The following is a 13851-nucleotide window of genomic DNA, read 5'->3' on the forward strand; positions in this document are numbered from 1 at the left end:
AGTAAGCTGGCAAAAATGTATAAATCTAAATCAAACAAGTGTTGGAAATGTAAAGAGAAAGAAGGTTCTTTTTATCATATAGTGGTGCCTCGCAAGACGAAAAGAATCCGTTCTGTGATTCTCTTCATCTAGTGGTTTTTTCGTCTTGTGAAGCAAGCCCATTGAAGGATTAGCAGATTAGTGCTTTTAGCGGCTTATCTGCTGATCGGATCAGCTGATAAGCGGCTTAGCGGCTTAGAAAAAGGGGGGGGGAGGAAAAAAACCCACAGGAACTCGCAAGACATTGTCGTCTTGCGAAGCAAGCCCATAGGAAATTCGTTTTGCGAAGCACCTCCAAAACAGAAAACTCTTTCGTCTAGCGAGTTTTCCGTCTTGCGAGGCATTCGTCTTGCGGGGCACCACTGTATGTGATGGTCTTGTGTTCGGATTCAATTTGCAGGTTTGTCACAGGCATCTGATTGGCCACTGTGAGAACAGGATGCTGGACTAGGTGGAGCCCGTTTGGTCTAATCCAGCAGGCCCTTCTTATGTTCTTAAACAGGTGCCTCCAACTGATGCTGAGGCCGATTATTAAACTTCCTTCCTTATTTGCATGCAAGTTCAAAACTTAAACAAAAAGTTCACAGTGGCTCTGCACCCAATGGGGACGGCGGGTATTTTTTCTTCGTTATTTTAACGAGAAACTGCCTGTTTTGCACTCCTCAAACCAATGTCACCAGAAACACTGCTATTGTTTGAAATTTGCACCTGCTCTGAAATTTGCGATGCAGTTCTTCAACCGAACAATTTTAGGGGAAAGTGTGCATTAAAACACCTGCTTCTTGGGAGAAAAGCAATGGCAAATCTAGACAGCATCTTAAAATGCAGAGACATCACCTTGCCAACAAAGGTCCGTATAAGCTCTGGTTTTCCCAGCACTGATGTATGGAAGTGAGAGCTGGACCATAAAGAAGGCTGATCGCCGAAGAATTGATGCTTTTGAATTATGGTGCTGGGGGAGACTCTTGAGAGTCCCATGGACTGCAAGAAGATCAAACCTCTCCATTCTTAAGGAAATCAGCCCTGAGCGCTCACTGGAAGGACAGATCCTGAAGCTGAGACTCCAAGACTTTGGCCACCTCATGAGAAGAGAAGACTCCCTGGAAAAGACCCTGATGTTGGGAAAGATGGAGGGCACAAGGAGAAGGGGACGACAGAGGACGAGATGGTTGGACAGTGTTCTCGAAGTTACCAGCATGAGTCTGACCAAACTGCGGGAGGCGGTGGAAGACAGGAGTGCCTGGCGTGCTCTGGTCCAGGGGGTCACGAAGAGGCGGACACGACTAAACAACTAAACAACCACAACAACAAGTGCATTAAAAGGTACATAGCCTTACATTAAGGGAAACTGCTTTGCAAAAAGTGTAATCAGTCACAATTGCATACAAAAATGTTTATTAGGATAAATTTACACTAAAATGAGGAATTTCCATCATGTTTTTTAAAAAAATTAAAAGAATACCAATTTCAGCAAAAAAACTGGAGAATTGAAATGAAGCAAAAGTAGAAACTGAGAGCAACCAAACTGGTCAGATTTGCTCATCCTTACAAGCAAGAACAGAGCCACAGCTGGACTGAGCCAAAGGCCCCCTCTAGGTCAACATCTGCTCTCAGGGGGGCCAAACAGATGCGCCTCTGTGGAACCTGCAAGGTAGGTCCCGGGTTCAACGACACTCTCGCCACTTGTGATACTCAGTAACTGGCATTCAGAAGCAGCATCCGTGTTCTTCTACACATTGTTTGGCTCGAGAATTGCATCACAATTCAGAGAAGTGGGAATGTCAAAGAATGGCTGCCTTTTCATCCAGGTATTTTGGAGAATGAGGTGAAGTCGCCTTTCAAGGTGAACTGGATCAATTTCTTCCCATCCCTATTTTTACACACCCTGAAATCTCTCAGGGCGGCCAAGATCCTGAAGCTTGGATGTGTCTATCTGTGCGACAATCCACTTAAATCCAGTAGCTCTCCTGCAAAGCGGCCCCAAGTCCTGACAGTCCGCTAACTAGCCTGCTCTGCTGATGTGGGATTAAGCGTGCGAGAGCCCGTCTGCCTTTGAAAGGAAGCTCTTTGCGGTGGGAGCAGGGTCCCCGCTGCCATCTTTGCAGGATCCAAGTGCATGAGCCTGACTGCTGCGCCAAGCAAGCCCCCCACTCCCCTCCCTGCAGGGCACCGCCCAGTCCACTTCATCCATCAAAGCTCCCCTGACAGTCGCTTCCTGTCCCAGTGGAAACAAGATCTCTGGGCACTGAGTTATGCGATCGCACAGCTGATGCCTTTGAGCCGAGCCAGAAAAAGAAGGCAAAGCCTGGGCAGCTGAGGAGTCAGGCTCTGACTCCCCTCCCCATTAGGTCAGGAGTTGTGTTTCTTAACAGGCAACTTTCCAGGGGCTGCATGTTGTGGGAATGTTCAGGGATGCAGGAGAGGATATATTGTTTGATTATAGCCTTTCCAAGTTGTGTTAACAAGTTCACAATTTAGCAGAGTAACATCTCCCTTTTTAAACTCACAGCGGATGTGTTTGCTCAGGTTCGCTAAAGCCTCTATAATAACTGTTCTGGTATTTCCCCCTTATTCCCTCATAAAAGATAAGTCACGACACAGTCTTCTATAAAAGTATACACAATCAGATCCCAGAAGGCAGACTTATCTTAGAAAACATGCACCTGGAAACTATCTCATAAGGAGACAGTCCCTTTGTCCTCTCTTGGCTGGAGGCCAAGAGAGCATCTTTGGCTAAGCAGATGTTGCGGCTCAGAGCCGGCCCAGGGAGTGGTGGTGGGACAATGAGTGGTCATAGGGAGAAGATGGGGAGAGGCTGTCGGAAGCTGAAGGGTAACAGGGCTTAGTGAGCTGGGAGAGTCTGTGGCAGAGAGAAGCCAGAATCAGAAGCAGGAAGCCAGGAAGCAGAGATGAATCTGACTGATGAAGTGTCACGTGTGTCTCCCCCTCCTACTACAAGCTCCCCTGCCCACCCGTCTCCCAGACCCAGAAGAGGCATGAAAAGGGTGGAGAGGTTGGCTGCATGCAGGCACAGTCTCAGATTGCTAGTAGAAAGGCCTGGAGACGAGGAGACTTAGATGGCTGTGAGGAGGAAGGGACTTTCAGTCTCTGCAACTGATTTTCATGGAGGAAATCCACCAGGAATGAGCTGCTGCATTCATTAGGTCTGACACTCAACCAAGCCTGTGGATATTGTTTTTGCTAATGATGAGTTAACTCAATCTTAGAACTCTGCGATTAATGAAACTCCAGAGAGAGCTGCTGCCAGCCAGTGGAAACAGTACAGAGCTCGCTGGACCCGAAGTCTGATGGCTTCGCTGGCAGGGGCTGATGGGAGTTGCAGTCCAAAGCGTCTGGCCTTCACCAGGTTGGTGAGAATATGGATGCTTATCCTCCTCTTTTCTTTTAGGAGAGGGAGAAATATTTCCAGTTGATAAGCTTCGGTTACTTTGTAAGGTTAAAAAAACACACACAAGATATACCACAAAATATAATTTTATTTGTTTACAAAAACAAGCCTTTGTACAAATAAATATATTTCCCATAATGCAAGGCTTTTACTCGGCCACCCTCAGCCCCAGAGACACTTTCTTAGACAATGGGGGTCCCTCCACATTCTACTCCTGCCACTTTTATTTGGAAGAGAAAGTCGCAATTAGATGACACTGCCCCCCCCCATCCCCAAAACGAGGCGTGCTCCTCAACTGGTCTCAGGTCCTGAAAGTTGCCATCATCATCATCACCTAACTGATATTTTGTCCGCTCTGGATTTGTTTCCTGCAAGCAGCGCCTTGCGGGGTAAACAGAAGCCTGGAAGGGGGCAGATTTTTCAGCAGGGCATTGGGTGTGAGAGGGCCTGATCTGGGCCAGGAGCATGTTCTGGATTGGGGCCCCATGCCTGCTTTTTCATCAAAATAAAAGTGCCCAGTTTAAGCAAATGGAAAAAGGAAAACAGAATGTGGTTTGGTGTGAAGAGAGACTAGCTTGTGCTCCGAGCTGCCCTTAGACTAGTACAAGGAAGAACCCAAGGCCTGGAGAGGCTGAACGCTGCCCCCCAGGCTCATCTCCCTTGCCTTCAGGCCTCCCCCTAAGCCATGCCTCCTCACAGTCCTCCCCAGCCCTGCCCCTCTTTGAATGTTTTGACCTGGCTGGGATGTGTCTTTTATCACTGTCAATGGTTCTTGTTTGCCTGGAGGAAGGATGGAGTGTGTGTGTGTGTGTATAAACTTCTGGGTTTTGTCTGGCTGGAATGCAGCCAGCTGCACAAAGGTAGAGAGTCTGTTGCTCTACTCCCTTCTGCCCGTCCTTGCCTTCCGCTGGCATGTGGCTCCCAGAAGGTTCCCAACAAGGCAATGTGGCCCTCAGATGAGGAAAGGCCCCTCATCCCTGCACGGGCAGATCAGCAGACCTGCGCCACACTTCCTTACTCCCAGGCCATCGTACCCTGGAGGACGGGGGCCTCACTGAGGGGTGTGTGGCATCTCTGTGCCTTCGTCCTCTGGTTTCGCAGGGCGTCCTGTTAGTCCAACCCTTGCCAGGAGCAGCCAGGTTAGGTCTTCAGGCTCTCCAGGGCGAGGGCAATGAGGCCAGGCATGCTGCGGTACAGAGAGTCGCTGGCCAGGCCAACGAGACCGGTGAAGGAGGTGGATCTGTGTCCAACGGTGGCTTGGACGCGTGCCCTGTATAGGCCCTTGGAGTTCTTGGAGCCCAGGTCCACGAGGATCTGATTGGAGAAAAGGACAAAGAGGCGTAAAGGGAGAAAACAATGGCAGCAGCAGCATAAAGGAAGCGAGTGGGGGGGGGGGCGAAGACCATGAAGGCTGCAGTGGAGGGCTATCAATGGCTACTGGCCCTGGTGGCTATGCTGGGCCTCCAGGATGCAGCAATGTATTGAATGCAGCTGATGGGATTCAACAGAAGTCTAGTGTCCAGATTGAGGGAAATGATAGTACTGCTCTATTCTGCCTTGGTCAGAGCACACCTGGAGTCCTGTGTCTAATTCCGGGTGCCACAATTTAAGAAGGATGTTGACAAGCTGGAATGTGTACAGAGGAAGGCAATCATTATATTATGAGCATTATATTAGGGAAAACTGTCTTGCAAAAATGTGTACATATTAGGCAGAATTTGCACTAAAAAGCATCATGAATTTTCACGTGCACTGTGGCAGTATGGGGGATCAGCAAACTGATGTGGAAATGTGGAGATCTGAATTTAAGATGAGCACAAATGAGAATGGAAAGAAACCACAATTGACAAATCCTCTCATTCCTCACCTCCTGGAAGGTCATGGCGAGGTCCCTCTCAGGCACTTGAAGGATCCAGCGGTGCATCTCACGCACAGAACGGACCTGCTGGGCAGATTCATTGACGCCCCGGCAGCTGGAGCCTGCAGCAGGAACTGAAGGGTGGGGAGAGGCAGGTGGATAGAAGATTTGGGAGAGAACAGGCAAAGTCTTTCAGAGCAGAAGGGAATATTCTTGCTGGAGATAAGGCTGCTGGTCTCTGGAGATGCACCTTTCCTCCCAAGGCAAATGGGAGCTTCAGGTGGAGACGATTTTCGTCGGGAAAGCAAAGCAGAGGGGGAGTTGGGGGGGGATCCTTCCTCTGCCCCAAGGTCACCCTGCCTATAGCTCCCTTGCAGCTTATGAAATACTTGTCCATGCTGATTTATATTTATACATGCACATTTGGAAATAATTGCTCTAACTTAAAAATAAATACAGGCAGCGACCGTTTTAGGCATGTCTGATATGTATGAGACTGTGCATACGTGCATCACACTGAACCTGAAAGGGACCAAAAAACGTCACCAAAATGGGCGGAATGGGGTGTTTGGGGGCTTTTTCAATGGGTGTTCCGATTATAAGAAATTTCACGTGAGCATCCAGTGCTTCAGAAAGTAAGCTGTGCACAAACTGGTCATTGCCTGTGGAATATATCTCACTGTAGAGAAGACCATGATCAGGTGAGCTGTGTGGCTGATCCGTCTGCTAACCAGCTGTTACCTGCCGATGGGCAACTTCAAGGCCCCTATTGCTCACCTTCTTAAACTGGACTTAGACTGGACAGCCCTTCAAACAGAGGACTGGCTTCCCGACAGCCCATCAAATAGAGGAGTTTCCTCTGCAAAGGAGGACATGTGGCCTCTTTGCTCCATACTCTGCCCTTGTTCCCTCCCATACACTGTTAGGCCCCACCCCTTTATCCAAGGCCCCTCCCCTCCTTCTGTTTTGAGGAAGCTTGGGACAAACCTACCTTGGGGGAAGGTGTCATCCTTTCCCCAAATGGGGCCCGCGTTCCCAAGGCTGCGCTTTTCCCGCTGGGGGTGGGCCTCACTGGCCAGGGAGTCTGCCACAGAGCAAGATGGGAAAGTAAAGGTTTAAGAGTTGCGGAGAAGCTACGGGGAAAGGCACAGAACAAAGCTAGCCTGCCTTGCTTTGCTTTGCTCATAACCCGTCTCTCTTCTTCCCCATCAGCCAGCAGTTGAAGGGCACCAGGTTGGTGAAGGTTGGAGAAGGGGATCTTTTTCCCTTAATCCTAATTACCACAGGGGAAGGGGGGGAAGGGAGAGGAGGGGGACAGCTGGGGAGGGGAAACAAGGGAAAGAGGGCGGATAGGGAGAAGTGGAGAAATTCTGCCAATGGCGGTTCCCCTGTTTCCTCGGGGTAGAATTCTGAATAGGTATCACCATTGCTATTCTTTTATTTGTTAGATGCCAACTATGAAAGTCTCCAGTTATTATGTGAACGGATTAAAAAACAACCACCAAGCACCAAAAACCATCACAGAGCAATTTACGGAATGGCCACAGCTTAGTGTCAGAGCATATGCCTTGCATGCAGAAGGCCCAGGCAGGCTCACAAGGCTTTAATTGAATCATAGAATTGGAAGGGACCATGAGGGTCACCCAGTCCAAAACTCTGCAATGCAAGGATCTTTTGCTCAAACCCACAACCCTGAGATTAAGAGTCTCCTGCTCTGACTGAGCCATCCAAGGTGCTCCGTAAAACACTGGGATCTCCAGTTGTGAAAAGGATTATGGGTTAAAACCAGCATTTGAAATTGGGCTTGCAAAGCGGTATACAGCCCTGACCATGGGATAGTACAAAGCAGGGCCATTCCAGGCCAACGGTGCCCATGTCCTGGTGAGCGGAGAGTTCCATCCTGCTGGGCGCTGCAGGAATGCGCTAGTGGTGCAGACCCTTCCCCACCACAGGCCATCATAACACCAGAAGATTGGCGGGCTGGTGGCGCTGCCCACCTGCCAACGTTGGCCTGCAGGGAAGTAAAGATCTGGCCTCCCTCCACCCCTGCAATGTAAGCTTCTTGATTCATTCTAGGGATTGACTGCTCTGGTACACCATCCTCCAAGTGCCCCAAAGCCACCCACCCACCTTCCCATTTCTGGTCCTGCCCCATGGCCCATTCCATACCATTCAAGGCAAGACCTTGGGGAGTGGTGGTGGCTGCAATGGTGGCTTCCTCCTCTGTCCCAGCTTCGGGGGAAGCATCCTGAAGGCCCAGTTCTCTCCGCAGCTGCTGAAGGAAGATCCACCCTTGTTCCTGCAGCTCCTTCACCTCCCCATCTGCCTGCTGTGTTTGGAAAGAAGGCAGAGGGATAGCTCAGAGCGAGCCGATAGGTAGGTCTGTTTGAGGCTGGCAAGTGGCCTGGCAAGTCAAGTGGCTGACCAGTTCCCAACCAGAAGAACTGCCAAGGAATGACTGGAAAGAGCATACTGGGAGGACCTCGAGAACAAAGAGACTGGGTGTCCTCTGGATGTTTTGGACTCCTAGCAGCCCTAGCCAGATTTTTAACTCCCTTGCTTTGCTGAATATCCATCCTGATGAAGAGTTCTGCTGGGCTGCAAAGCTTGCATGCTTTTTCATTGGGAAGGGACTGGGGGATTTATTTCCTCCCAAAATAAAAGGGTTGGTTTAGCCTTTAGCCATGCTTGCTAATGTGATGTAATCTGCCAGTTCCTCGGCTTAGCTATGAAACAAGGGGTGCTTCACTGCACCACTGATTGATATTCTTTCATCTTTCATCAACACGTAAAACGCTGCACAAAAACCATCTGGATGCCATCACAGGGGCGATTTGTGTCAGTGCCCTAAATGCAGCTTCCCCCAGTGCTTTATTGTTGTTGGCATCTGTCTGTCACGGGGGACAATGGAGTATGCCTCTAGGGGTGAAGTCAAACCGCTGCATTAATGGCACCAAAGTGCTTCTCACTTATATTGGGGGAGGAGCAGAAAGCTGCAAATGAACCGTGGGTCCCCTGGGAGAAAAGCCAAGATACTTTGCTGCCCAGGGAAAAGGATGAGGAGGCTTCCTCCCACTCCTGTTGCACGAACAGAAAGTGACTGTTCACTGGCTGGCTGGCTGTTGGCTCTTACTTCAAGCCCTGGCAGTTAGCTTAGGGCAGTGGTTCCCAACCCTTCATGAACTCATCTCAAGTGCCTCCTACCCTATAAAAAGCATTATACGGTGGCACCTCGGGTTAAGAACTTAATTCGTTCCGGAGGTCCGTTCTTAACCTGAAACTGCTCTTAACCTGAGCTACCACTTTAGCTAATGGGGCCTCCCACTGCCCCCGGAGCACAATTTCTGTTCACATCCTGAAGCAAAGTTCTTAACCTGAGGTACTATTTCTGGGTTAGCGGACTCTGTAACCTGAAGCGTCTGTAACCTGAAGCGTCTGTAACCCGAGGTACCACTGTACAGAGTAGAAGTTTGCACGACCCACTAAGGAAGATAACAATACAATAAAATTCAAAACCGTATCAATTAATTGCACATTCAATCAAACCCCAGTTAAAACTATTTGGTTTGATTAATTCAACAAAATGGATGACCTGATCAAGTGATACTAGCTTTTCAAACTCTGATAGTCATTTACACCTCCAGTGCCCCCGTCCCCCTTGCCTCTTCGCACCCCCCCCCCCGGCAATCTCATCACCCTGCAGGGAGCTGTTCCCCCACTCTGAGAACCACTGATTTATGGGGTGGGTGACAGGGTGGGTGACCTCAGGAGAAATAGTGGTGGGATGTTGTTGCTGACACCCAGCAGCTCCCGCCTGAAGCAACTGCTTGTCTTTGCTTTATGGTAGGCCTGGGCCTGCTGCCTAATGAGAGTAACGCCACGAAGCTGGCTGAAACTGTGATCCATATCTCTCTCCTCTTTCTATGACTTCCTGTCTGCCTTTGCAGCCAGAGTGCCGCTCCAATCTTGTCTCTCTCTTCCCCTCTCCACCCATTCACATACCTGCAGGAACAGCTGCTCCTCCCCGCCGGCTGTGGTTCTCGAGTCCTCGGCCAGGGCATTCAGCTCCTGCACCCAGTCGCCCAAACTGGGCCCCGTGCCCTGGAACAAGGAGGCAAAGGAGGGGAGGGTGGACCGAGGAGGCCTGCAAAGAGAGACTGAGTAAGGAAAAGGGTGCTCAGCCCATCTCTATCCCAGCACCTCTGCTCCTGAGCCGCCCACCCACAAGCCTGCCATGCAGCTTGTACTTCCTCTCCCAGGTGTGTCTCTGAGTGTTAGGTTCTAAACACATAAAACTGTGTGCAAGCAAACCAATGGATTCTCAATAAACAGCTTGCCTGGAGGGGTCCCTAGGATGAGCATTCAGAACAGCCCTTGCCTACAGAAGCCTACTTCTTTGCCTCTCTGTGTAGCTAAGCGTGTGTTTCTGTGAACCGTCACTGAGTAAAAATGAAGGAGGCTGCACATTTCAGAAGTCTGGCCAGGTTCACCTCCTGGCTTTGAAGATCTCTTCCCTGACCCCTCTCCTATGCCTATCAATGCAACCTCTCTTTGAAATGAAAGGTTTTCTAACATCAAAGGAACAGTATGGTAAGAATCTAAAGGAACAGCAACTTAACACCTTTATTGGGGCCAAAAACAGAAGAAGTTGCAAGTAAGCTTCTGGGTTGATCCAAACCCTTTGTCAGTCTGGATATTATCTAGGGAGCAGATCACACATGGACTTAGTCTATGTACAGACAGTGTGCACATGTATAGTAGGCTCTGCATGTGAGTTTGCATAAACACGTGGAATTAGAGGTGGGGCGGTGGGCACGATCCACCTGAGTTTCTGCTTGCATTCCCTGCCCTTTGCCAATACGAAAGTACAATTGCTATGCCTGCTTACTGCAATTAGCTCTAGAACCCCAACGCTTTGAAATTTTAAACAATTTCTTTTACAGGACTGTGCAGTACATAACTATCAACAAATCTGATTTTCTCCCGCCTCTCTCTTTATCTTTCTCTGTGGTTATAGTCAGGTAAATGAGAGAGCGGGTGGCAATGTGGTCTAAACCACTGAACCTCTTGGGCTTGCTGGTTGGAAGGTCAGCAGTTATAGTATTGTTCCCTGATTAATAGTGGTGAATTTTGTATTTCCCTACTCAAAAAATTCATCCTGGATACCTGTAATGCTCTCCCCAGCGAGCATCATGGTCCCCAAAAGTTACAATCCAAGCCAGAGAAGAACTCAGTAGCTCCCCTGAATTCCTCTTCCTGGCTGCTCTAATGGGAGCTCTCTCTCTCTCTCTCTCTCTCTCTCTCTCTCACACACACACACACACACACACACACACACACACACAACTTCCCACTCTGGCACCCAGCACCATGCCACTATGCCTACAAGCAAGGCACCAGTAGAACAGAAACACGGAGGTGTCAGCTTACCTCCTGGGCGAAGTCTGGGCTTCTCGTTTTTGCATTTTCCTGGCACCTGGCTGCAGGCTCTCTCGCCCACCTCCTGTGGCAACGACCGCCTCTGGCTCTGCAACCTGCTCTTGGGGGTAATGCGGGTGTCAGTCTGGGGTAGGGGAGAAGTGCCCCCTCCCCTTCCCCACCTATGGTGGCTGCAGCACAGTTAGGGACTTTAGCCGTAAGACAGTCATAATGTGTTCTGATGGTACTCTCTATCCCTGGGTAGAAATAGGGCCAGGAACTGTGTTCCTGTAGTTTTCAGTTGCAGGTGGAGATAGCTCTGGGCTCTCACAAGCCATTAGGACCAAGGTGAGTATGAGGATGAAACCCCGTTGATGAACAGCAGCGGAAATGGGGCAACAGGCATTCCTCAGGTCTAGGACTATTTGCTGCAGAGGATGCATTGCAAATTTTCTCCTGACAAAGTCAGTCTATATGCTTTGAACAGAGATATAAAGGCAGAAATTCAGCAGGGGCTGCATTTCCTGGAATAGAGAGACGATGGGGTGAAACTATAAATTTATTTGGCCGTACAAAAATGCATGCTGTTAAAGAACTAGAACTTCAATGGACATCGCAGCTTGGTTTCTGCAATTTAGCAAGACATCTTTGCCTGGGATTTTGTATAACCTGGAAGTTGGCAAGGAAATGAAATGGGAGAAACTGTGTGCCAGAACCCCAGTATTTCCTCAACAGTAGAGAGGCGGGTAGCACTGTGGTCTAAACCACTGTGCCTCTTGGGCTTGCTGATCAGAAGGTCAGTAGTTCGAATCCCTGCAACGGAGTGAGCTCCTGTTGCTCAGTCCCAGTTCCTGCCAACCTAGCAGTTCGAAAGCACGCCAGTGCAAGTAGATAAGTGCAAGTAGATAAAACAGATACCGTTGTGGCAGGAAGGTAAACAGTGTTTCCGTGCGCTCTGGTTTCCATTATGGCGCCAGAAGCGATTTAGTCACGCTGGCCACATGACCCGCAAAGCTGTCTGTGGACAAATACCAGCTCCCTTGGCCTGAAAGTGAGATGAGCGCTGCAACCCCATAGTCAACTTTGACTGGACTTAACTGTACAGGGGTCCTTTACCTTTTTTAAAAAAGGTAAAGGTAAAGGGACCCCTGACCATTAGGTCCAGTCGCAGACGACTCTGGGGTTGCAGCGCTCATCTCGCTTTACTGGCCAAGGGAGCCGGCGTACAGCTTCCGGGTCATGTGGCCAGCATGATGAAGCCGCTTCTGGCGAACCAGAGCAGCGTATGGAAACGCCGTTTATCTTCCCACCGGAGCAGTACCTATTTATCTACTTGCACTTTGATGTGCTTTCGAACTACTAGGTTGGCAGGAGGTGGGACCAAACAACGGGAGCTCACCCCATCGCGGGGATTCGAACCGCCAACCTTCTGATCGGCAAGCCCTAGGTTCTGTAGTTTAACGCATAGTTCCACCCGCGGTCCCTACCTTTTTTTTTACCTTTACATTATTTCCTCAACACTAGCCTTCCAGAGGTTTTGGACCACAGTTCCCATCAGCTCCAGCCAGCGCTGATAGTTTGTGTAGTCCAAACCTCTGGAGTGCAACAGACCAGTGAAACCCGAGCTACATGATCCCTTATATTGATTATGTCTTCATCCCAAGACATGGGCCAAGGAGTACCTCTGGAATCCTGGCGTGGTCGAGGAGGGAAGAGGTGGTGGTAAACTTGCTCCATGAATTGGGGGAGGGAGTGTGTGAAGAACGAGAAGTCAATCTGAGTGCGGAAAAACTCCTCCGCCCGACGCAGGAACTCCAACAAGGTCTGAGCGTACGAGCGCAGCTCTGGGGAAAACAAGTTAAGAGTGCTACAAGAGCAACACAAGAAGGAGAGCCTTGCAGCTGGATCAGGCGAAAGGTTCTTCTGGTGCCATATCCTGCTCTCAAAAGCCCAAAAGCAAGACCTGAGCCCCACAACAACTCTCCCCACTTCTGATTCTCAGCAACTGGTATTCAAGAGGTATACTGTCTCCAACAGTGGAGGGAGAAATGTTTGTCATGGCTAGTTGCCATCGGCAGCCTTATCCTTAATTAATTTGCCTGTAAGACCCTAAGAGCAAGACTCCAATGAAAGCCTCCCATGCTGCCATCATGGGTCCCAATTGGTTCATTGGGGATGTCAAACACAGAAAGGAAGATGGCCAGATAGCCAAGGACGTGCTCTATGAGGAGCTGGGTTCAGGTCCCAGGCTAGTTGACAGACCAACTCTGCATTACAAAGATGTCTGCAAACAGGACACAAAGGCTGGCAACTTCAAGCCCGCCATGTGGGAATCCCTTGCAGACAACCACAGTGCCTGGAGAGTGTCAGGGTGTGCATCCACAGCAGTGACCAAAGGAGGAATGACTGCTGGGAAGAACGCACGGTGCACCCACATCAGCACAACCAGACACCTTCATCTATTCCAGCTGCAAGAAAACTTGTCTCTCCCGTATCGTTCTCTACAGCCACAGCAGGCGCTGTAACTCTCCAATGGTTTGACCCACAAAGGAGCACTCCTGAGACAGGTGGATGCCAACAACCAACAACACAGAGGTTGAATAGCCATCTGTTGGGAATTCTTTAGCTGTGACTCCCACATTGCAGGGGGTTGGACTAGATGACCTTGGCAGTCCCTTCCAACTCTGCAATTCTGTGATCTGATGCTTCCCTCTCAGAGCTACTAGCTGCTTGACAGGCGTGTGATTTTCACTGAGACCACAACCAAGGTGGGGATTAAAAGCCCATTCCAACGTGCTTCACTCAGGAAACTGGCCACTCACTGCCGTACCTATGTCTTTTTAAAAAAAGCCATAAAATGTGATCATCCATTTTTCATATCATCTATCATTTGCCCCTGCGTGCCTGGAAGATGGGCTCGAGTTTTTCCATTACGCCCCTTTGGGGTATTCACTTTCGTTTCTAAGAGACACTGAACAGATCACGCTTAATTCCTTACAGTCCAAAAAACTGTTATTTTACATGATTGAAAAGCTATTACTTTAAAAGAATCCGGTATGGAACTATTTTATTATCAGCTGCAAAATTTTAAAAAATAACCTGCAATTGGAAAAACTAATAACCTGTC

General features: G+C 49.4%; 1 protein-coding gene across 4 annotated transcripts in view; it reads right to left on the reverse strand.

Moving 5' to 3' along the window:
- Positions 1–3518: 3518 nt before the first annotated feature.
- The window catches only part of PRSS56 (serine protease 56), a 29124-nt gene continuing 18791 nt past the window's right edge, over positions 3519–13851 (reverse strand). The window contains exons 11-17 of one of the 4 annotated variants that reach the window (XR_014526379.1): positions 12407–12568; positions 10737–10840; positions 9309–9450; positions 7476–7635; positions 6298–6390; positions 5316–5440; positions 3519–4762 (exon numbers count right to left, since the gene is read on the reverse strand). Coding sequence is in view for 3 of the 4 variants with exons in the window: in XM_083504072.1 (XP_083360198.1) it covers positions 4589–4762; positions 5316–5440; positions 6298–6390; positions 7476–7635; positions 9309–9450; positions 10737–10845; positions 12407–12568 (965 nt within the window). In the remaining variant the exon portion in view is untranslated. Of the gene's footprint in view, positions 4763–5315; positions 5441–6297; positions 6391–7475; positions 7636–9308; positions 9451–10736; positions 10846–12406; positions 12569–13851 lie in introns of all 4 variants that reach the window. The other 3 variants (XM_083504072.1, XM_083504074.1, XM_083504073.1) reach the window with 3 other exon arrangements.

Source organism: Podarcis liolepis (assembly GCF_965112155.1).
Source record: "Podarcis liolepis genome assembly, chromosome: 5".
Classification (NCBI taxonomy): Eukaryota; Metazoa; Chordata; class Lepidosauria; order Squamata; family Lacertidae; genus Podarcis; species Podarcis liolepis.